The following is a 23,809-nucleotide window of genomic DNA, read 5'->3' on the forward strand; positions in this document are numbered from 1 at the left end:
GTGTGTGTGTGTCCTGCCTGGGCCAGGGTAAACCAGACCTGGGTGTGTGTGTGTGTGTCCTGCCTGGGCCAGGGTAAACCCAGGCGCAGCTCTGCAGACCTGGGTGTGTGTGTGTGTGTGTGTGTGTGTGTGTGTGTGTGTCCTGCCTGGGCCAGGGTAATGTGTGTGCGTGTGTGTGTGTGTCCTGCCTGGGCCAGGGTAAACCCAGGCGCAGCTCTGCAGACCTGGGTGTGTGTGTGTGTCCTGCCTGGGCCAGGGTAAACCCAGGCGCAGCTCTGCAGACCTGTGTGTGTGTGTGTGTCCTGCCTGGGCCAGGGTAAACCCAGGCGCAGCTCTGCAGACCTGTGTGTGTGTGTGTGTCCTGCCTGGGCCAGGGTAAACCCAGGCGCAGCTCTGCAGACCTGTGTGTGTGTGTGTCCTGCCTGGGCCAGGGTAAACCCAGGCGCAGGGTGTGGCCCCGCGGAGCCCAAGGGCCGGGCTGGGTGCGGGCGGGACTGCGGGGGCGGATCCGCCTCGCCCCTCGGGGCGCACCCGACCGGGCTTCTTCACTCAGGAAACTTATTTGCGTTTTGGACCCTTCTCAAGCCAGGCCGCTAAAGTGGATTCAGTATCGCTTTTCAGGAGGGAGCTGTGACCACGCGCCCGCCTGGGCGGCCGCCATCACCACGCCCAGACCTCGGGCTCCGCAGTCTCCACCCGGCTCTCCCCGCTCCCACCTCCACCTCTGCGGCGGTAAAATGCAGCACTTGCAGGGCGCCTGCGCGGCTCTCCCGCGGGGCTGTGGCAGCGGCTATTTATAGTAGGTGACGTCACCTTAAAATAGACCGTTAGGGCCGGCCCTCCCTTCCCCCCTCCCACTCGCGCCTCTCCTCGTCGCCCGGCCGGGCCGCTCCCACTGCGCAGGCGCCCTCTCGGCCTCCCCTCCCCACCCCCCGCGCGGCCGCCTCTCCTCCCTCGGCAGCGTCCGCGGCGCGAGCCACAGCGCGCGGGACGAGCCAGCGAGCGGGCGCGGGCGGCGGCGTGGTCTCAGCCTGCAGCCTCGGCGGCCGGGAGCCAGTGCGCGTGCGCGGCGGCGGCCTCCGCGGCGACCCGGGAGCGGGCGAGCGAGCGAGCGAGCGGGAGAACAGTGCGGGGCGCGAGGCGAGGCCGAGCCGGAGCGACATGGGGGACCGGGAGCAGCTTTTGCAGCGGGCGCGGCTGGCCGAACAGGCGGAGCGCTACGACGACATGGCCTCCGCCATGAAGGCGGTGAGACGCCGGGGGCCCGCGCGGCCGGGCCGGGGACCCCCGACGCGGGGGAGGGATGGGGAGGCCGGCTGGGGTCTCCCTGTCGGCCCGGGGTGCCTTCCGCGACCCCGCAGGGCGCGGCCGCTCCTCGCAGCCCGCGTTTCCCGCGCCCGCCAGGCGCCCCGCCATTTCCTGAGGCTGGAGCCGGGGTGGGGTCTTCGGGGAGGGAGTCCTGGGGGAGGGAGGTCGCGAATGCAGCCCCGGGGGCGGGCGGACGGGCGGCGGAGCCCCCGCGCTGGCGGGTGAGCGGGGGTCGCGGCAACTCTGCTGGGAGCCCCGGGTGGGGGAGGGGTGCCCGGGGAAACGGGCGGGAGCCACGTTCCTCCTTCCAGACCCTTCCAACCGGCACCTGGGGGCTCACCCCCTCCTCGCCGCCCTCCGCCCTCCACCTGGTAATAAAGAATCGCAGAGTGGGTGGCGCCCCGGCTTCCCTAGTGCTCTCTGCCACGACCTGGAGTCTGTGTGGTTCTCCTCTGTTTTGTCTACTCGCCGGAATTGCTCTCGTTCCACCTTCCCACGCCCGGGCCCTGGCTTTGTGTGCCGAGACCCCTTTCCTGTAGGGACGCGGGCGGGAGGGCGGCGGGTCGGGCCGGGGCCCACACAGTAGCCTCGGGGTTGATGCTGCGCTCGCCTGCCTCGAGATTAAGATGAGCGTGACTCCTGGGCGAGACCAACCTGTGTGACTTTGCCTTCCCGAGACCCTCGCAGATGGATTCTGCAGCTCCATTTCCGGCGAAGGCGTCGTGCCCAGCCACACCCTAGCAGAGACCGTGGATTAGACACCACCTGCGCGTCTGAGCTGAACCTACCGTTTACCCTCGCTATTCCCGTCTCTTCACGTTGCTTTACATTTTCCTCTTAAATGAACCTGACTTCTCTCTGCCTCAAGGTCACAACGGTGGTGGAGCTACAACTGCCACCACCCACCTGCGCTGTTCACTCAGTGTACAACCTCCCGAGACCTGGGAGGATCCCCGTGGGCCTCACCTTAGATCTAAACATACTGAAACGCTAGGGGTGGGAATCAGAAATCTGCATTTTATTCAGTTCTCCTGGCAGTTTTTAGGGGTCCTTATGTGAGGATTATCAGCCTGGATTATAGCTCATTTGTCCTTTGCCTGGCCTGAAGTCATCTCTTAAGAAAAACAAGTCCAGAGGGTCCCCACAATTTCATTGTCTTTCCAAAAGCTCATTTTAAGGCATTTGGTATTAATAGAATATAAAATAAGCTGTGGAAGCGAATTTTAGGATTATCCAGGTAAGAAAGGTTATTTGCAGTGATATCCTCATTACACATTTAACTAGATGTGTTTGGAAACTGACAACAACAAAATGTTCCTTTGTGATCATGATGAGCACTGTGGTATGGTGTAGTGGGTTAGATAGGAATTTTTCATCCAAACCAGGGAACAATCTAGGTTTGGGATCTTAAGCTGATGTAATGGGTGTGCCTTTAAGGAAACAAAAAAGAGCTGGTATAACAGTTGTTGAGCACCTGCTTCCCATGTACAAAGTCCTGGCTTCAATCCCTTATATCTCCAAAGAAAAACCCAAAATATTCATTTTGCAAATTTTTACGGAAACTGAACTGGTTGTGTGAACTCACAGAGCCAGTCACATTAAAATGAGCCTCTCCTGATAACTGAATGATCCTGGGATTATGCAGAGTGAGGCCTTTCTGTGAGGCATTTTGGAAGGCTCTTGCTTACCCCATGAGTGGGTCTTGAGGCTCACAGTGTCAGGAGCCCTTTGGGGAATAAAGATGTTGGAAAGAAAGCAGGGTGGGGCTTGAAGGAAGGTGAATTGAAGTTAAGGAAACATGGCTAGAGGGGGTACATTCTGGTGCTATAGGAAATCAGAGGCAACTTGACAGGGGAGTAAGGGAATGGAGAGATGTTAATGTTACCAGAATGCAATCAGTTTGGGCAGTGAATGGACTTTCTGGTCTTCATAAGCAGCTTTGTTTCCTACTTCTAGCTGTTTATACACAGGTTTTCTCAGGCTTTTAAATTAGCATTTTGCGAGTGAAAGGATCCTTCACTGCTGGGAAACTATGTTGTCTACATTTGAAATGACTGATGGGTCGGACAAGTTATCTAGCATTGAAAATCATGCCAAGTTCTAATTATGCCATTGCAGAATTGTAATAAACCATTTCCTCAAGGTAATTCCTATTGTAAAAATAAGAACTTTTTGTTACTACGTCCTGTCTATTAAAAACATTTTTTTTTGCTATTAAATGAATGGAATATACTGGAATAGACTTGGCAGAGGTCTTATGTTTTACTTGTTGACATTTGTAGATTGAATTCTTGATGAATATCATTGGAAAGGCTTGCCTTCGTTTTATTAATAGGGACCTTAAATAGAACTTTTCTGAGTCTGAACTCGTCACCCTCTGGATTTATGTGGGTTCTCTTCAGGGTGGTGGCAGGGCAGGTAAATAGACTGCTTTTGGAGCCTGGACCAGGGCATCTGGGTGAGGGAACGTTTTGGTGCCACCTCTCTGAACTTGAACCTCACATCTCTTGGTCTTGGTTTCTCTGAAATATAAAAGTAGAAATGTTGGTATGTAATGTTCTATGTAATTTAAATGGCCACCTAATAATACTGCCTGCTTGTAATAATTGATATTCTCTGTGCTACCAGCATCATCTGGAGGATGGTATCGGTAAGCTTTAAGAAAAAAATCATGCATATTGGAAACAACGGTGTTGCTTCAAATCAGTTGAAAACTACAATTCTCTGGCTCACCCCATAATTTGAAGAGACAAGAAATGTTTCTAATTTGAAGTAAAGGAATATCTTCAAGCTTTCCTCATCTCATACCTAGTAGCTTCTTTTTGACATAGAGTGTAATAGTGGGAAGAAAATGGAAGATTCTAGAACCCAAGTCCTTTCTGGGCCTTGCTTGGAATGGCCTTACAGAATTCATAATCTCTGTAAAACAGGTATAATACCATCTTATGCGAACTGTATGAAATAAGTCTGTAAAATGCAACAAAAATGTTAGTCCAGAAGACTAAGTGATTTAAGGAAAGGGTAAATTTCAGATAGATTTCTAGCAAATATTATAACACTTAAAATGTTTACAAGTAATTACAATGTTGATAAAGGACAGAAAATATGTCTGAAGGTCTTGAAGAATATCTATAGATGTCTTAAGAGCAGGAAACAAAGCTGTAGCTTAAGGAAATTGGAATCCAAGAGGAAGAGGTACTTGGCCCAACCACTGGCAAAAGGCTCTTATTCCAACAGCTGTGAGATTATGGAAAGAGGAGAGATGAGCAGGTGGTGTGTAAAAGGAGAGCATGTGCTGAGTAGTCCTGGGCAAGACAATACATGGTGTGGATATTAAAACTGAGGATAATTTTGAGGACTACCAAAATAGGGGTTAGTGTGAAATCTTAAGGCCACTTTGAAGTATATTAAAGAGCTGGTGAGCCCTGTTTCCCACCAATTGGTCATTTGAAATGTAATTTTCACTTTGTCGTACATTGGCTGAGGGGGGAAGAAGGCTCTGGGTTCTTTCTGCAATTATAGTCTGAATTAAAAAGCACTTCAGGTCTTGGGTAGTTGCCAAGGCTCTGCTGCATTAAAGTGGGTAGTTGTGGCCCCCATCTGGGTTCGAGGTTTCCTGGATTAGCCCCAGAGGAACTTCTCTCAGCCCAGGACCCCACCTCTTCTCCCTTAAATAAACCAAATATGTGTTTCTGGTCTTTGGGATTTTACATTAGCAGTAGGCCGGAATGTCATACTTAACCAGAAATGTGATTCAGGAAGGGGTACCCCCAAATGTGTTTTCCATGTTACAGTTGATGAAGTTAATGGAATATCTTTATCATTTTACTAAGGCACTTGTTACATGGTAGCTGTTCTATGTGTACATTCTCACTTAGTCTTTTTTTTTTTTTTTAGGTACTGGGGTTGGGGATTGAGCCCAGGACCTCACACGTAGGAACCTGGCGCCATGGAACCACATTGGCTCCCCTGAGTTGGTTCCCCTGTCTGTCCATTTTTTTTTTTCCAGGAGGTCTCACCTGGGACCTCCCATGTGGGATGCAGGTGCTCAACTGCTCGAGCCACATCTGCTCCCTGTCACTTAGCACTTAGTCTTAATAATAACTCTAGATACTGGAACTATTAGATATGTTACCAGATACATTGAAAATGTGGCTTAAAGAGGTTAACTTCATCGTGGTCAAACAATTAGTAAGTTATGAGGCCACAATTTGAACTCTAGAATTTAGAGAGCTCACGAACCACTGTAAGATACTACCCAATGAGGCTCAGGTAGAGTATTTCTAGTAAAGATTTCTATATGTTGGTCATTACCATTGGTGCCTAAATTCTAAGTGGTTTACACAGGTGGGTAGAAGTCATTTTTCCCAAGTTTGATTAAAAACAATCTACCACTTAGGATCTTAGCTGTAACAAAAGCATAAAAGGCAAATTTATAAGTCAGGGTTTTGCTTGTTCTGAAGACAAGATTTTTTAGCTTAAAAAAAGCAAAGCATTAATTGATTTTTAGAATCTCCTATGAATTAAATGCAGGATTATGTTAACTTATATTTTAAGAAGGTGTTTTATATCTTTGGCACCATATTACCTTTAGTATATTTTGTAAACCTATGTAAGCTAACATTTCAGTGTCTGGGTTGTTGGGAGAATTCCTCCTAGACTGAATGGATAAATCTGTCTTCTGCCCGGCAGAAGTTGTGGGGCTCCTCTCACTCCTGCTTGCTGCTGTGTCATTCCCTTTGGTGGTGGGTGTTGGCATTTCCCTGTGATGGGAACCTGGCATAGCTTCTGAAGCTTTCAATCTTTCTGCCTCCAGGGATAGTAGCAGGCAGTAATGCCATTGGGATGGGTTTTTCATCCCTGCCAATCCTTGTGAAATGCACAGTTATGTCAAAACCAGGACAAAGGACTGTCTCTTAATGATACAAGGGTAGATACTTTATTTGGCTAATGTTATACTTAGAATGGATGTTAATTACCTAGGCCTGTCCGCTCTGAGCTTGGAATTGAGCCTATCTCAGGCCTAATAGACTACCAGCTGGCTGTGGTGAGGGTGGGGACTCAGCCTGGCGCTGGCTTGGGAGAGTGTTCCTTGCACAGTGACCAGTAAGGAATGGGAATGGTCTTTCCGGGTTCCAGGCTAGTCGTGGGTGTTTTGCCAGCTGGGTATCTTCCAGGATCCTTGCTTCAGGGCATTACAATTTGGGAAAAGAGGCAAAAAAGCTTTCATTCCTAAAGCTTCTATACATATACATATTGAATATAATGGTTTCTACCAAAGAGGCAGAATGATTTTACGATGTGGTCATTTCTCTTATGTTTTAAAACAAACTCTTATATCCAAAGTAAGAAAGTAGGTAGTCTGGGTACAGTATAAGGGATGGGAGAGTAAGTTTTCCCAAATAATCCTTGTGCTGGTTTTGGCAGTGGATCTATTTTTGCTCAGAAACATAGTTCGTTGCCTTGTGAGTGAGGAGGCCTTTAGGAGTTTTGAGTAAGTGAATGGTGTCTTAGGAAGGTGAATTTCTAAGACTAATAAACAGTCTTGGTTATTTGTGACTTTTAGTAATGCTTTGTAGTCCTGAAGCAGAAGTGGGTGATTTGAGTCCTCCAGATTTGGGAATTAATTCAGTGAAGACAGGGTCCAGTAGTCGTTACAGAAAATGGAAACATGGGCCTTTATCAAATGGGAGGGGCCAATCACACCTTCAGGAAGGGTATAAGTGGTTTTCAGATCAGGTGGGGAGGTGGGCAGGAGAGCTAGAAGGTCGAGAGAAATGGGGATAACCTCTTAGAAGTGGGTTGTAGCCTCAAGAAGATTCAGTGCCCATGAGTAGCTGCACTCAGGGCAACTGATACGTGGTGGAAATAAGAGTGTGTTGTAATGCTGGTGATAGAGTGGAAAGAAGATTGCAAACCATTGTCTAGTTCGTGTCTTCTAATCATTGTCTAGGTCTCATCTGTCTACAAAATTGTGTTTTTTATCTTTTCTTCATGTTCCTAATTAGAAGCTACTTGGGAATTTATGATTGTAGAGATGTAAGAATTCTCATCTCCATATAATCTGGCGAGAATCAGCTGGTTAGTGTGTAGCACAGTTGGGACTAGTCCTGTATTATTTTCCTTTCCATTACATTGTATTACCTCTCAGTGTTTGCTTCTTCAGTATATGACTGAACTTCTTTAGTTCTTCCAGCTCCAGCATTTTGGCATTTCAAGTGTTGGGAACTGGTACGAACTAGTGGAGGCTATTCTCAGTAAGTATCACCCATCAAAACTGGCTGCAGATGTTTTTTTTTGGTTTAATGGGCCACCTGATTTCACTTAGGTCTATAATTTTCTGAGTTAGGGAAAACTCCCAGTTTTTAGTTACCTGATATAAAGTAAAAACTATCTTAATTCCATGGGTTTCCTTTTGGTGAGTTGTAACCCCAGGAGTATTAAAAATTACTATATTTAAACATCCAATAATTTCCTAGTTAGGCCCTGGTTGGGATTCTGGGAGTAATGTTTACTTGCTTAGTTATATTAGTCACCCTCAGCTGATGCTGATAGTGATTCATTCAGACTGGCAGGCGACCAAATGATTGTTATATAAACACTAATATTCCTAGTAAACGATTTTTCTTCTGAAGGTGTCATTGTAAATATTGCCCAGTGACCTTTTTTGGAAATTTATTCCCGATAGAGAAAGGGTAAGCTACATGAATTCCTGAAACCCACAGATACATCTCAAGCTTTTCATTTAAGTCAATAGTATCAACATCAAGCTCAAGAAAAATGGAATCATAGCATTTGGGAAAGAGGCTTTGAAGATCATTTGGGCTAAGCCTCTTTATTTTACAGTTGATGCCCATCCTGCTTTGCTCTAGATCATTCATGTAGCTCAGGTTCTAACTATTTTAGGTTTTAGTAATTATACTACCCCTTTTACAAGCACACTTTAGGATATAGAAATGAATTTCAAATATGCATTCTGTTTTGTACTCTGGAATGTTACCCTGGCATATCTTTGCAGCAGGCTGACAGAAGCAGCTTTATCAGTCACAGCATATGAAGTTTACTATGACTCCTTATGATGTTAGTTGCAGTTTTAACCTCAGGTGGCCTTAGATTTATTTATTTTTTCTTCTTTATTTTCTTTTAAATGTTACATTAAAAAAATATGAGGTCCCCATATACCCCCCACTCCACCCATGCCACCCCTCCCACATCAACAACCTCTTCCATCATTGCAGCACATCCACTACACCTGGTGAATACATTCTGGACCACTGCTGCACCACATGGACAGTGGTCCACATTGTAGTCCACACTCTCCCCCAGTCCACCCAGTGGGCCACGACAGGACACACAACGTCCAGCATCCATCCCTGCAGCACCACATAGGACAACTCCAAATTCTGAAAATGCCACCACACCATGTCTCTACTTCCCTCTCCCGACCATCAGCAGCCACCGCGGCCGCCTTCTCCACATCACTACAATTTCTTCCACTAATCACAATAGTTCCCCAGCAGAACACCAGTAAGTCCATTCTAATCCATCCTCTATTCCTCTGTCTTGTGGAATTGGGATGGCTATGCCCAGTCCCGCTCTACATCAAGAGGGGGTTTAGATTCCACATGGATGATGGATGCAATTCTGCTTGCAGCTGTAGGCACGCTTTGCTCCCTGGTGTGGTGACCAGTAAGTCCAAGAAACCAGAGGGTAGGAGCTGCAAGTCTGCTGAGGCCCAGGGCCTGGAGTTAGATTTGATTACTGCAAGATTTAAGGAGCTTTCTAAATTCTGTTCTTGTCATGGTTTTTTAAAAATTGAGTACTGCCTTAGAAAAAATCATTTTAGAGGATTTGAGCATTCAGAGATTTGACAGTATTTGGAATGGAATTTTAATTGATAAGTATTACTTCCTTAAGAGACTAAAACCATCAAACAAAATTTCTAAAAGTCTTTATAGTCTAAGTAAGCAAATGTAGTAATTATGTGAGTGCTTAAAAGCACTCATCGGAGAAAACGGCTGGGATTAGAGATTCTGAGTTGGGTTTGAAGGAAACTTGGATTTTAGTAGAGAAAATTGCCCCATGCTGGGGCAGATTTCTGATGTAGGGAGACAAATGTGTGTTTGAGGAGTCATCAGGACCTTGGCTTTACTGGAATGAAGGCAGCCTTTCTGAAGTGTGGTGTGAGGGGTGTGTTGTAGTCACCTGTAGAAGGAAGTGGGATTGAGTTGATTGAATATGCAAAAGAGGAGAGACATAATCCTGGGTCAGAGATTATGCAGGAGATCAGGGTCCTGAGGAAGAGGAAATGGGGAAATTAGAAGAGGGAACTGGTATCTTGATTTTGAATGGGGTTGGGCATGCTGGTAAACAATTAACTTGTTTTATCTGTGCTAAAATAGGTACAGTTTTCTAATTTTACATCTAATGATACATTTGTTTTATGTTCTTGAACTACTGTTCCCCAATTAAACCAATCATTTATTTTTGTTTAAAATTTCTGAGTCTTCACTGCTCAGTCTTTTTCCATTTTAAACATACTATTTGAATATGCTGTGAATAACTTTCTCCATTGAAAATGTGCTTTTTCCTTCCATTTGAATAGGTTCTGTCCTTATAGTTTGTTTAGTGCTTTATAGTTTCTTAAGTGTTTTGTTTTCTTAATTTTTTTTCCTTGTAAATTGAAGGCCTTTACAGGTAGGTCATTTACTTGAGGAATCCCCTTTATAGCAAACAAGCTTTTTTTTTTTAAGAGTTTATGAAGTGCCCAACAGGTCAATTTAGCAAGTAAATGGCTTTGATGGGGCCCAGACTTAAGGTTTTCTGATTCTTAGTCCAATACTGTTTCTACTCATTGATAGCTGGTTCACTTGGAAGTAATGGCATCATTGAAAGCTAGAGGAAATGACCACTCAGATGGAGTTTAACCTTTCCACTTAAAATAATTGGTGCTTCCATCTTTGGTCAGTCAGGGTTTCCTGTTAGGTAGGTCGGAATAAAACTTGCTGCTGAGTAGCTGTGCTTTCTTTCAGCCGAGGCTGAGTGCACTTTAATGTCACCAATGCGTTGTTCTCCAGTTTGACTTGGTGGGGAAGGGCTGGGATTATCCGTGGTGTTCCATGGGTAATCATGAGTACTGTGTGGTGTTCGATTTCATCCATGATTTTCCTTTCATCTATTAGCATGTATTGGAGGTACTATCGGGCCTCTCAGATTATAAAACTGGGAGTAGGATCTGGGACAGACCTTCAATCTGTCGTCTTTGAACATCTGGCAAAGGAATTGCATGTTGTTATTTTTCAGAGTATCTTTTGCATAATAGCTGACTCTCCCCACCTTTGTATACCACCACCTCATAACCTTATTTCTATGAATATCCTTTTACCCATGCTTCTACCAAGATGAAGACCCATATCTATTTGAATTAAGAATTTGTCAACGCCCTTATCACTTCCTATTTTGAATTTCAAGTTTTTATCTATTCTATTAGACTACAGTCTTCCTTCAGATAGGATCTATGTCTGTTTGGCTTTTACTTTTGAGATTGCCTTTCCCATAATCCTATTTTGGAGAAGAGTTGTTGATTTGGTTGAAAAGTTTTCTTTCCAAGATTTTCAGACTTGGCTTTGTCTTTTTGGGGTTTTGCAGGTGACGGAGCTCAATGAACCTCTCTCCAATGAAGATCGCAATCTTCTCTCTGTGGCCTACAAGAATGTGGTTGGTGCCAGGCGATCTTCCTGGAGGGTGATTAGCAGCATTGAACAGAAAACCATGGCTGATGGAAATGAAAAGAAATTGGAGAAGGTTAAAGCTTACCGGGAGAAGATTGAGAAGGAGTTGGAGACAGTTTGCAATGATGTCCTGGCTCTGCTTGACAAGTTCCTCATCAAGAACTGCAATGATTTCCAATATGAGAGCAAGGTGTTTTACCTGAAAATGAAAGGCGATTACTACCGCTACTTGGCGGAGGTAGCTTCTGGGGAGAAGAAAAACAGTGTGGTTGAAGCTTCTGAGGCCGCTTACAAGGAAGCCTTTGAAATCAGCAAAGAGCATATGCAGCCAACACATCCCATTCGGCTGGGTCTGGCCCTCAACTTCTCTGTGTTCTACTATGAGATCCAGAATGCACCTGAGCAGGCCTGCCTCTTAGCCAAACAAGCCTTTGATGATGCCATAGCTGAGCTGGACACACTAAATGAGGATTCCTATAAGGACTCCACACTCATCATGCAGTTGCTGCGAGACAACCTCACCCTCTGGACGAGCGACCAGCAGGATGAAGAAGCAGGAGAAGGCAACTGAAGATTGTTCTGGTCCCTAGCCCTTCCTTCACCCATCACCCCCATCATCACCGATTTTTCCTTGCCACAATCACTAAATATCTAGTGCTAAACCTATCTGTATCGGCAGCACAGCTACTCAGATCTGCTTTCCTGTCCCTTGGGAAGCAGTTTCAGATAAATCTTCATGGGCATTGCTGGATCGATGGTTGCTTTGAGCCCACAGGAGCTCCCTTTTGAATTGTGCTGACAAGTGTGTTCTGACTGAGGCATTTTACTATGCCTGCTGATCTATCAAAATCCAGGTGAAAGTAATGGGAAAGTTTAGAAAAGAGAATCAGCCAACACAGGCTTACAGTTGATATTTAAACGATCCATTTAAAACAAGCTCATAGTGTTTTGTTAAACAGTACATCTTGTGCATGCAAAAATGAATTCTCCCCTCCCACCTCTTTCTTCAGCTAATGGAAAACTGTTAAGGGAAGCTGATACAAAGAGTCAACTTGCTCCTTTCCATCAGCTTTATAATAAACTGTTTTAACGTGAGGTTTCAGTAGCGCCTTGTTTTGCCTCTTTAAATTATGATGTACACAAACCTTCTTTTAAATGCAATGCATCTAAAGTTTTGATACTTGTAACTTTTTTTTTTGGTTGCGATTGTTTAAGAATCATGGATTTATTTTTTGTAACTCTTTGGCTATTGTCCTTGTGTATCCTGACAGCACCATGTATGTCCACCCATGTCAATCAATATGGGTGATTATGAAATGCCAGACTTCTAAATTAAATGTTTTGGAATTCAGTGGGTAAATAAATGCTGCGTAGGGGATATTATCTATGTGTATGGTCTTGATTTTTCCCCCTCTCAAGCTTCCGTTTAACTGGTCACCATTTTGAATCCTGGTCTGAGTCTCTCAAACACATTTTTAGGACAGTATCCAGGTATCCCTGCCTTCCCATTATGCTATATATTGTAGTATCACATAAGACCAATTAATTTTAAATAGTTTTCTGTGAACCCAATTAACCTAACCTCTCTGATCTGTTCCCCACAGATTATTGATGCTTGTAAGTGAACCTAGCAGACCAAAATTCTGTCTTCTACAGTACAGTACCTTGCAAAAGGTTATGGTCTTTGTTTAACCTGGGAGGGTGTTCAATCCATCCTTTGGGAAGGTTGGTTGATCTTTAACACTGAAGGCAAATACTGAGTGTATAATGTTCTTAAATTTTCTTAACGCTCTTTCTGTATTCTATCTTATTAGATGTAATGAAATTAGGGGCAGAACCTGGATCCCTGAAATAATGTTTAGTGATTATTGATATGAAAGCTTTTGAGTATTTTTTAAAATAGAAAAATCTCAATCTGAATTTTAAAAAGAAAATGGCATAATCCCTTAAGCACTCTTTCCATCTATCCACCCCCCTCCCAACTCCCTTCTCTGTGCCCAGGGCTAAAAGTGCTTGTTCAAGAGGTTCAATTACACTAAGGTCTTTTAAACTCTTTAATTTTTTTTTTCCCTTTTTCTGGTCTATCTAGGTAAATGTCAATTTTTTGGGGGGAGGGGGCCCTTCTCAAAGAACCAACTTTAATTTTGTTGCTTCTACTTTGTTTTCTATACCTTCATTTCTGTTCTAATCTTGAATATGTCTTCTGTTGCTTTGTGTTTAGTTTGCTTTTTTCTAATCTTTTTTCCCAAACAAATCAATTTTATTGATACTTATTATTAAAGCATACAACCCATCCAAAGTGTACCATCATTTGTTATAATCACATAGTTGTGCATTCATTGCTCCAGTCAGCATTTTCATTATTTCAATAATAATAGAATTTTTCACCTCTCAATCTCTCTATATTTCCCCTGAAAACACTTTAGTCTTGATTAACGCTTGGCACTAGATGGATGAAAATGGCCGTGACCCAATCCTTGTTCTAGAACTTACTCTGTGGGTGGAGCACATAACTTAAGCATGGAAGTTTGACCTATTTTCTCCATTCTGAAGTAGAGCCATGACCTATGTACTAATGAATACTCTTGTCAGAAACCTGACCTAATTTTAAGCTAAAATAGTTTTGAGTCCTACTTCAGTTAATAGGTCAGGTATTTTAAAGCGGCAAGCTTTATATACCTATGACATTTGGCTATGTTAAACCTATGTATACATAAAAACCATCCTTCTGTTGGAACTACTTCACAATTTCCAAAGTGCTCTCATCTTCAATTCAGTCTTGTGAAAGGTTTTATCCCTACTTGATAGAGGAGGAAGCCAAGTTGCAAAGGTTGGGGAGCTCAAGATTTACACAGCTGGAAGGCCTCAGAGGGTGGCTTCCACCCAGACTTCTAAATCAGGAAGTTCTTGGTGTCCTCTGGTGGGCTTCAGTCCCGTGCTTCTCGTACTCTGGGCATCCATGGAAAGCCAGACAACTTTTGAGGCTCAAGTCCCTCATTTTTTAAGTGAAAGACTTGGATTAGATGTTTTAATTCAACTCAATGTGTGTAAGACACTCTCTTTAGTCTGGAAATGGGATGGGGAGTGGAAATGCATAATTAGCTCCACAAGTAATAAATGGGGTTCTGTGAGATGTGGAAACTATAAAATATACATGGTGTAAACCTGGAAGGCTTCTCTACCATGCCATCTCAAAGGTTTCCTACTTGGAAAGGGGTGTTTATTTACTGGTGCTATTGCTTCAGATTTTCAATAGAACCCTCAAACCCTGCTCAAAAGTACCATTTCTTTGAGTGGGCGGAAAGGTTGGATTCTTGATAATGGAGCTATTGTCAGGTGAATAGTTGGCCCTCTAAAGTCACTTGGGATGTAAGTAGGCTACTTTCTGATTTCCCCTCCTCACTCTTCTCCCATTGAGAGACTGCAAGGGTCCTCACAAGATCCCCTATCTATTGGACAAGCACACAAACTATAATTCAGAGTTGGGTGGGACCTAACAGGTCATTCTCCATTATGAAACCCATTTGTTTTGCTGGTGAGCCATTTCAAATACCTACTGTATTCTGAGAACTTTATATGCATGCCTTCTGAGTTTTTACATCGCCTGTGGAAGGTAGAAATGATAGTTTTTATAACATGAGAAAACCAGGTATTGGATAGATGGTTTGAAGCACATGGCTAGTAAGAGGTAAAGCTGAGATCAAAAACAGGCTGCCCTACTTGAAGGTTCTTTCCACTACACCATGGGTAATTTGATCCCCAGCTAGAGAAAAGGAGTCCCAGAGAGGTTATAATAATAGCTAGTTTCTCTGCCTCTGGTCTCTATTCCTTTTCAGTCTGTCAGACATCTTACCCAAATCAAACCCACCCTTCAAGACCTAATGGAACGGCATCTTGAAACCTCTTCTGAGGCTGGAAGCCTCTTCTTTCCTTTGAACTGCTGTGTGACTTTGGGTTAGTCTTTGCATCATTGTTCTAAGTTACTGTGCACATCTCCCCTCCACCTCCCCTGGATCACTTTAGGCAGGTTAGGTTAGGAAAAGGGAAGACAAGTCTAAGACCTGGCAGAAAACAACTGCGGAACACGTGGTTGTGGAACCCTACCTGGAAGCCCTGAGGGGAAGATCCTGTGAGACCCCCCCCAGGAGATCCTGTCCGGGGTCAAGGGGAATCCCTGGATACCCTCAAGGGGCCTCACCACTGGCCCCTGGGAACTAACGGGTAGGGTAACCAATCAGAACAGCAAACAGCTGGGGCCTCTTGCACAACATAAGGAAGGTGAGGAGTAAATAATAGCTTAGTAAAAGGTAGCCCCACAAGCCCAAAATATGCACTTTGCCTTGAGGAACACACATCTCCTATTTCTCAATAAACTACTGACCTAAGTAAACTGGCATGTTCTTAAATTCTATGTAACATAGCCAAGAACCTAGAGGAATCTGTCATCCCCTGACTTCACCAGGGCCCTGTGGCATCTAGTTCAGGGTCAGGTGCCAAGCAGAGGCGCCAAAAGGTTGGTTGTGCTAAACAATGAAGGAATCCATTGTCAAGACCATTTCCCAAAGCACAACTGTGGCATTCTGGAGAGCAGAAACTACAAGGAAGGGGAGGGGAAATTACATTTGCTAACTGCCTTCTACGGGTCAGTCACCGTGCTAAGTGGGGCTTTACATTCATCATTTAATTCAAAGCTAAGGGAGCAGGTGTAGGTCAGTGGCTTGAGTGCCTGCTTCCCATGTACAAGGTCCAGGGTTCAATCCCTTGTACCTCCTAAAAAAAAATCAAATAATTAGAAGCTAATAATTTCAAAGCTAATAATTGTGCGAGCTAGATGTTAGCTCCAATTTAGAGGCTCAGAGAGGGACAGGTAACTTTCCCATGGTCACCCAGTGGGAAGTGGCAGGACCAGTCTTTGTGCAGGGCTCAAAGGTCCATGTTCTTTTCATTGACACCATGCTGCCTTTAAGCCTTTCATTTAAGAATGAAAGCTTTACATTCCAGGTCTTGCTTGAGGAACCTCTTCCTCTCCAGCAGCATTTCTCTCTATTACCCATGTCTTCATACTTGACTCTCCAGCCAGTCTTGTCTTTCCTGCTGCCCTGCTTCCCACTTCCACACATTTCCTGTGATCTGACCTTATTGCTTTTCTTTTTCCTAAGCCCTGGAGCTGCTTCTATTAGAAAGTGAGGTATCCATAGGTGCTATGTCTAGATGTGGCTCAAGAGATGGACTGAAGTATTACCTAATGTAATCTCTTTCCAGCTGCTTCCAACTAGTTCAGCTTGCTCTTTCATTCTTACTCAACCACCAAAACTCTCCCTTCTGGAGTGACTTTCTTTCCCTGAGCTCTCGAGCTCCTACTATGTGGTAAAGAGACGGGGAGGGTGCTAAGGATGCCTCGGGAAATTATGACAAGGTCCTTGTTTTTATGGGGCTAAAAATCTAGCAGGAGAGGTACAATGAAAATATAATGTAATACATTATGAAAATGTCATTCACCAGAGGATTTCCAGACCACCCACCAACATAGATTCTCTCCTTATCTACCATGACAGCATTTTTCATATCACAAGTCATAGTTACTTAAGAGTGGGAGCAGGATCTCAGCATGCTTGTTGAATGAATGGGGACAGAGTGACAATATTGTGTGATACCCATAGAACAAGGAGTCTAGAGGAAGGCTCACAGTAGCTGGCAGGGAGGAGGTAGGGATTTCATAGGTAGAATTTGAGTGGGCCAAAAGAAGAAAACCATTCTAGAAGTGAGGAGGTGGGGTGATGAAGAAGGGGTGGGGTGGGGGTGGGTCTGGACATTCTAGCAAGTGTGGAGGCTCTGAGGTGGGGGCAAGGTGATGGTGGATGAACTTGGTATATCAAAAAGCTGAGGAAAAACGGACTTTGGCCCAGTGGTTAGGGCGTCCGTCTACCATATGGGAGGTCCGCGGTTCAAACCCCGGGCCTCCTTGACCCGTGTGGAGCTGGCCCACATGCAGTGCTGATGCGCGCAAGGAGTGCCGTGCCACGCAAGGGTGTCCCCCGCGTGGGGGAGCCCCCACGCGCAAGGAGTGCACCCCATAAGGAGAGCCGCCCAGCGTGAAAGAAAGTGCAGCCTGCCCAGGAATGGCGCCGCCCACACTTCCTGTGCCGCTGACGACAACAGAAGCGGACAAAGAAACAAGACGCAGCAAATAGACACCGAGAACAGACAACCAGGGGAGGGGCGGGGGAATTAAATAAATAAATAAATCTTTAAAAAAAAAAAAAAAAAAAAAAAAAAGCTGAAAGAAGACCAGTATGTCTGGAATGAAGCAAGTAAAAGAAACTAGTGAGCAATGAATTTGAAAAAAGTAGATGAGCCAATCAGTCACAGCCTTGCAGGCTGTGTGTGTGTGTTGTAAGTGTAATGGGAAGCCACTAAAGAGCTTTAAGCAAAGGAGTGACAAACTCAGATTTATGTTTCATTATCACTATGGGAAACCAATTAGGTAACTATTGTCATGGTGCTGACTAGGATGGAGAAGTAGGCAGATTCAGAAAGCATTTTGGAATAGACCACTGTCCATGTGGTGCAGCAGTGCTCCAAAATGTATTCACCAGGAGCAGTGAATGTGCCACGATGATGGAAGAGGTTGTTGATATGGGAGGAGTGGGGTGGGGGGGTGGGGGGTATATGGGTCCTCATATTCTTTGAATGTAACATTTAAAAGAAAATGAAGAAAAAAAGAGAAACTTAGAGGACAAAAAAAAAAAAAAAAAAAAGAAACAATAGGTCTTGCTATTGGATTGGATTTGAGGGAGAAGGGAGATGGAAATGGGGAAACGACCACAGGTTTTTGGCTTCGAGAACTGGGAAGACAGTGAAGCCATTTACTAAAATGGGACTTGAATCAGTTTTGGGGGAAAAAGATTGATTTGGAAGATGATATTTTTAACCGGCCTGGGAGACATTCAGGTGGGAATGCCAAGTAGACAAGACAGTGGATAAGTGAGTCTAGAATCAGAAGCAAGATCTGAGTTGGAGGGAATTTGTAAATTGCCTGCAAACTGCTTAGCCTGCCTGTCTTGTAGGCTGTGAACTCTGAGGATGCTTTCCCATCTCTGGGTTCCTCTTGAAGCTTAGCACACAGCTCACAATAAAAATTTGTTGAATTAATGAATAATTGATTGATATGAGGCTAGAATTAAAAAAAAAAAAGACCTATAGAAATAATTCAATTCCTCACCCAAATCTACTGATAAGCCGTATAAGAAATGGGGGATCATGAGTCCCTGGGCTTGGTTCTAACTTCACTTGTAAATTGGCAAGTCCTTGAGCAAGTCCTGCCCTCTCAGCACCCTCCGTAAACACCAGGTGGTTGTTTCCGATGGTCTCTGGGGCCATACCATTTCTGAGAGTCTGTGACTCTGTAATTTTCAACTGCTCTGGGATGGTTCCCATCCTCTTCCTGGCTGTTTTCCTGCACTCACCTCCCCCTCACAACGCACCCCCCGCCCTTGTTCCTTCCGCCCTTCACATTTGTCCCTCCTGCATCCGTCCTCCACCCCCCCTCACTTTCCTGGCCACCCCCAAGTTTCATCAAGATGGTTATCATGGCAATCATCTGCTGGAAGTGACATCATTCATCTCCTAGGCAACCGTTTCCAGGACAGTGACATCATCCGATCACCATGGCAACCCTCCAGTAGGACACTTCTGCAGTGAAATGGGCAGACAGGATTCTCATGCATTCCTGGGGGTTGTGGACAATGCAGGGAGAATATTAAAAGAAGAAAAATATCCCAGGAACAAGAAGAAAAAGCTTTAGACTTGTAGGGAGAAAGAGGGCAGGCAGGGCGGGGCAGGGAAAGAGCAGAAGCTTTAGGATGAACCCCTGCTTGGCAATAAGTAGGTGGACCATAAAATAAATCACCATATGGGGCACTTGGAAGTAAAAGGGGAACCATAATTATTATGCCAGGACTTCGGGTGAAAACTGGGACTCCCCATGCAAACCAGGTCATGTGGTCCCTACCCGGTAATTGGGCAGATGCCTGCTGGCCTCATTTCCTCACCTATCATTCATTCAGCAAACATTGATCAAACATCAGTCAAGCTCTTCCTGTGCATTAGGCACCTATATCACAGTGAGTAAAACAGCCTTGCCCCTGCCTTAATGGAGCTTACTCTCATGTGCTTTTATGTGTGATTGCCCTGGGTAATCCCATAGTCACCCAAAGTGTGCCACGGGGCACCCTTAGTGCCATGCTCCAAAGGGAGGGAAGGCACAGAGTTCCAGGGACTATTTAACAAAAGGTACCTCAGGCAGCCTGAGCAGGAGGGCCAAGAAATCCTCCCTGAGGAGGTGACACTGGAGCTGACACCAGAAGGCCCAAGGGAATTAACTAAGGGGAATGGGGTAGACTGGGGGGGAAAAGAAGGGTCCCTGCAGAAGGAACAGCATGTGTAAAGGGAACGTGCAGAGTTCTAGGAACTGAAAGCCTAGGGCAGTGGAGAGTAGGAGTGAGCAGGTGTGAGAGGAGAGTGGAGGGACTGAAGGAGCCAATCCATGCCTGTGTATGTCTGTGTGGGGGGCTTAAAGGCCGAGGCTTTGGTCTCCATCTTTGGATCACAGGGAAGCCAGGGGAGAATTTTTTTTTTTGTCTTTATTTATTTTTTAATGTTACATTAAAAAAATATGAGGTCCCCATATACCCCCCACTCCTCTCACCCCACTCCTCCCGCCATAACAACAACCTCCTCCATCATCATGAGACATTCATTGCACTTGGTGAATACATCTCTGAGCACCACTGCACCTCATGGTCAATGGTCCACATCATAGCCCACACTCTCCCACAGTCCACCCAGTGGGCCATGGGAGGACATACAATGTCCAGTAACTGTCCCTGCAGCATCACCCAGGGCAACCCCAACCCCCGAAAATGCCCCCACATCACATCTCTTCCTCCCACTCCCTACCCTCAGCAGCTACTATGGCCACTTTCTCCACACCAATGTGGTATTTTCTTTGATTGGTAATCACAATAGTTCATGAGTAGAAGAATATCAGTAAGTGCACTCTAATCCATATTCTATTCCTCCATTCTGTGGACCTTAGAATGGTTGTGTCCACTCCATATCTATATCAAGAGGGGGCTTAGATTCCACATGGATGCTGGATGCAATTCTCCTGCTTTCAATTGCAGGCACTCTTGGCTTCATCTTGTGGTGGTTGGCTTTCTTCACCTTCATTTTAGATGAGTGGGGTAAGTCCAATAAACCAGAGTGTAGGAGTTGCAAGTCTGTTGAGGCTCAGGGTCTGGCTATCACATGGTCAGTCCAGAGATTCAGGTCCCCTGGGTATACATTAAATCCCAGCACCAACTACAGTTCCGGTAAAAGTAACAGGAGAGACTTGTGGACAAAGATCACATCTGAGTCCAGCTCCATCACACAGAAACACTCAAACTCCAAAGTAGGGCCAACTGACATGGCACTGAACTCCATCTGCCATGACCATAGAACCTGTGGGTCTCTGTAGCCCTCAGAAGAACCAATACCTGGGGTTGTATCTACTTTATCTGTCTCTGGGACTCTGCTGAGGTGTGCATAAGGGCAACCCTTCTGATAACCTCCCAGCTCTTTTTGGAGACTCATAGCCATAGAAACTCATTTGTCCTTTCCATTTCCCCGTTTTATTCAGGTCAAAAAGCATTTTTAACTCCTAGTATTATATGTAGACTGAGATATTCTGCTGGTCCGAGGTGACCCTTTTATTCAAGGTCATTTTCTAGTTACATCATCAGCTGGTACTTGCTAGTAATCCCTTGGCACCAGGGAGGCTCATCCCCAGGAGTCATGTCCCACACTGGGGGGAAGGCAACACATTTACATGCTGAGTTTGGCTTCAAGACTGGCCACATTTGAGCAACACAGAGGCCAGGGAGATATTTGAGCAGTGGGAGACATGATCCTGTTTGTATTTTAAATATCTCATTCTGGCTGCTGTGTGGGGCAGAGCAGAGCAGTTTGTTCAGGAAAGAGATGGTGTGGTGGGAACCCGGGTAGAGGCAGTAAGATGGAGAGACCTCGTGGATATATTTGGGAGATAGAGCTGTCAGGACTTGCTGAAGGACTGGATACGGGGGTGAGGGGAGGAAGGGCTGTGGTGGTGGGGGTAGCATTGTTATTCCCTTGGATGGTGTATTAGTCAGCCAAAGGGGTGCTGATGCAAAAATACCAGAAATTGGTTGGTTTTTTATAAAGGGTATTTATTTGGGGTAGGAGCTTACAGATACCAGGCCATAAACATAAGGTACTTCCCTCACCAAAGTCTATTTTCACGTGTTGGAGAAAGATGGCTGCCAATGGCTGTGAGGATTCAGTCTTCGTGGGTTCCTCCCTTCCAGGGTCTTGCTTCTCTTTGGGTTCAGGGTTCCTCTCTTCCCAGGGCTTGCTTCTTCCTGGGCTCAGGGTTCCTCTCTTCCTGGGGCTTGCTTCTGTTTCCTCTATGAGCTTACATCCCGGGGCTCCAGCTTAAGGCTTTAGCATCAAAGTCCAACATCAAAACTCCAACATCAAAAACCCTCAACTCTGTCCTTTGCCATGCCTTTTATCTGTGAGTCCCCACCCACCATGCCCTAATGACATGGCCCAATCAAAGCCCTAATCATAACTTAATCATGCCCAGGTACAGACCAGATTACAAACATAATCCAATATCTATTTCTGGAATTCATAACCATATCAAACTGCTATAGATGGGGAAGTGGGGAGCCAGGACTTTCAGGCCGAGGTGAGGCGAGAGGCATTCAGGGTGCAACAATTAAGGGGACACACACTCTCAGGATTAGCCTTAAAAAGGAGGACCCTTGGAGGAGTTGTTTTTTAATTTTTAATTATTATTATTTTTTTTTTGAGAGAGAGTGGGGAACCAAGTCTGTTGATCAGAGATTGTCATTTTTAAATGACCATGTCTTGTGGTTGTGAAGAGCTTTAGGGTTTACATGGGGCCTTTACTTTTGCCAACCCCTAATAAAGATGAAGAGGAGGTTGCAGGCCTGAGGCATGCCAGCGGCTTTACAGTTCTCACAGGAGCCCTGAGAAGCGGGGTCCCCACCCGCCCATCTCACAGATGAGGAAACTGAAGCTCAGACAGGTTCCTGAACTTGCTGAAGTTCTCACTGCTTGAAAGGGGCTGCACCAGACCTCAAACTCAGGACATGCTGACTTCTGAGTCCACACTCTTCCCACCAGGCCACTGTTCCACCAGCCTCCCCGTTTTCTGGGTGAAAGGAAGAAAGGGAAGCCAAGTGATCATCAGGAAAGCTGCTCACCAACCTAGATCTTCACCACACCATTTGAGAAGTTACAGACCCCTCTGCTGGGCAGAGGTTCGCCTTCAGAACCTCTTTCCTTCCACCAGTTGTCGGCCTTCAGAGGTTTGCCTGGGGCAGGTCTCTCAGGAGGAGGAAAAAGCTGAAGGTTAAGAACATGGCTCCATGCCGTTGCATCAGCTTTCTCCTCTGTAAAATGGCAAAAATGACAGTGATAATTTCTGCCTCCTAGGTGTGCGGTGAAGGACAATTAAATGAATGAAGTGTCTGGCTCGGTGCTCCAGTGTAGTAGGATATAATCGGTGAATGTTAAGGGCTGTCAGAGTTAGGATGGAGGACAGGAGGTGTGTGTGTGTGTGTGATGCCTATGGACGTGTGGGCCTGTGGGGATGGAGGCTGACAAGGCAGGGTACAGGGACATGTGGAATGGCTGGTTGCCTAGGGAAAAGCCTTTCCAGTGGTTCCCATGGAGACAGTGTGGCTCTTACCCCTCCACCCTAATCCTACAATTGCTGCAGGGGGAAGAGGAGGCTGGAAACAAGCAGGCTACACCCAGGAAGCTGTGGGCTGGGGGCAGGGGTGGTGGAAAGGCTTAGGGGCCCTCCCCATGTACCTCACATCCCTGCCCTCAGCCCCACCAATAAACAGCCATGCTTCTGTGATAGACTCCAAGTATGCAAACTCCGTAAAGCAGACCACCCTGATCTTAAAAAGGAGTGACTAGGGAAGCAGCTGTGGCTCAGTCAGTTGGGCTCCTGCCTACTGTATGGGAGGCCCTGGGTTTGAGTCCCGGGGCCTCCTTGTGAAGGCAGGCTCACCCACACATGGCAGAGAGCTGCGCGGTCTGCAAGTGCCATGGAGAGCCATCTCAGCAAGGTGATGCAACAAAAAGGGAGAAGTAAAAAACAGATGAGCACGCAGTGAATGGACACAGAAAGCAAAACAACAAGCAAGCTGCAAGCGGGGTGGAATAAATAAATACAGACACACAGAAGAATGCACAGCAAATGGACACAGAGAGCAGACAGCAAGCAAGTCGAAAGGGAGGGAGCAGAATTAAAAAAAAAAAAAGTGTGACTAAGGATTGGGCCCCCAGTACACGTGTACACACACATATACACACACACATTCCTCTTTTTGCATGTCCATGTCAACCAGAGAAACAGAATCTGTAGGAAATACATATTAAGAAATTTATCGTAAGGCACTGACTTACGTGATTGTGGGGGCCAGATAGGCAAATCTGGAATGTGTAGGGCAGGAACTCTCAGGCACAGGCTGAAGGTGCTGTCCTTAGGCAGAATTTCTTCAGGGAAGCCTTAGGCCTCATTTAAAGGACTTTCAACAGATTGAATCAGGCCCGCCCAGATTATTTAGAATACTTTCCCTTAAAGTCAACTGGATGTGGACTTTAATTGCATCCGCCAAATAGCTTCACAGCAACACCTAGATTGG

The 23,809-nt window shown here is 45.6% G+C and overlaps 1 protein-coding gene across 1 annotated transcript; it reads left to right on the top strand.

Annotated features, from left to right (window-relative positions):
- The first annotated feature begins 878 nt into the window (after nt 1-878).
- On the top strand, nt 879-12,422 carry YWHAH (tyrosine 3-monooxygenase/tryptophan 5-monooxygenase activation protein eta). The gene is made up of 2 exons (XM_058281719.2): nt 879-1,248; nt 10,957-12,422. Exons 1-2 carry the CDS (start codon nt 1,162-1,164, stop codon nt 11,608-11,610), a joined length of 741 nt encoding a protein of 246 aa, XP_058137702.1. The 5' UTR covers nt 879-1,161; the 3' UTR covers nt 11,611-12,422.
- Nucleotides 12,423-23,809: the final 11,387 nt, after the last annotated feature.

Source organism: Dasypus novemcinctus, chromosome 19 (genome assembly GCF_030445035.2).
Source record: "Dasypus novemcinctus isolate mDasNov1 chromosome 19, mDasNov1.1.hap2, whole genome shotgun sequence".
NCBI classification, from domain to species: domain Eukaryota; kingdom Metazoa; phylum Chordata; class Mammalia; order Cingulata; family Dasypodidae; genus Dasypus; species Dasypus novemcinctus.

Coding starts and splice junctions, on each gene's coding strand:
- YWHAH (XM_058281719.2), top strand. CDS start 1,162: ATGGGGGACCGGGAGCAGCTTTTGCAGCGGGCGCGGCTGGCCGAACAG. Junction 1,249..10,956: donor TGGCCTCCGCCATGAAGGCG/GTGAGACGCCGG, acceptor GGGGTTTTGCAG/GTGACGGAGCTCAATGAACC.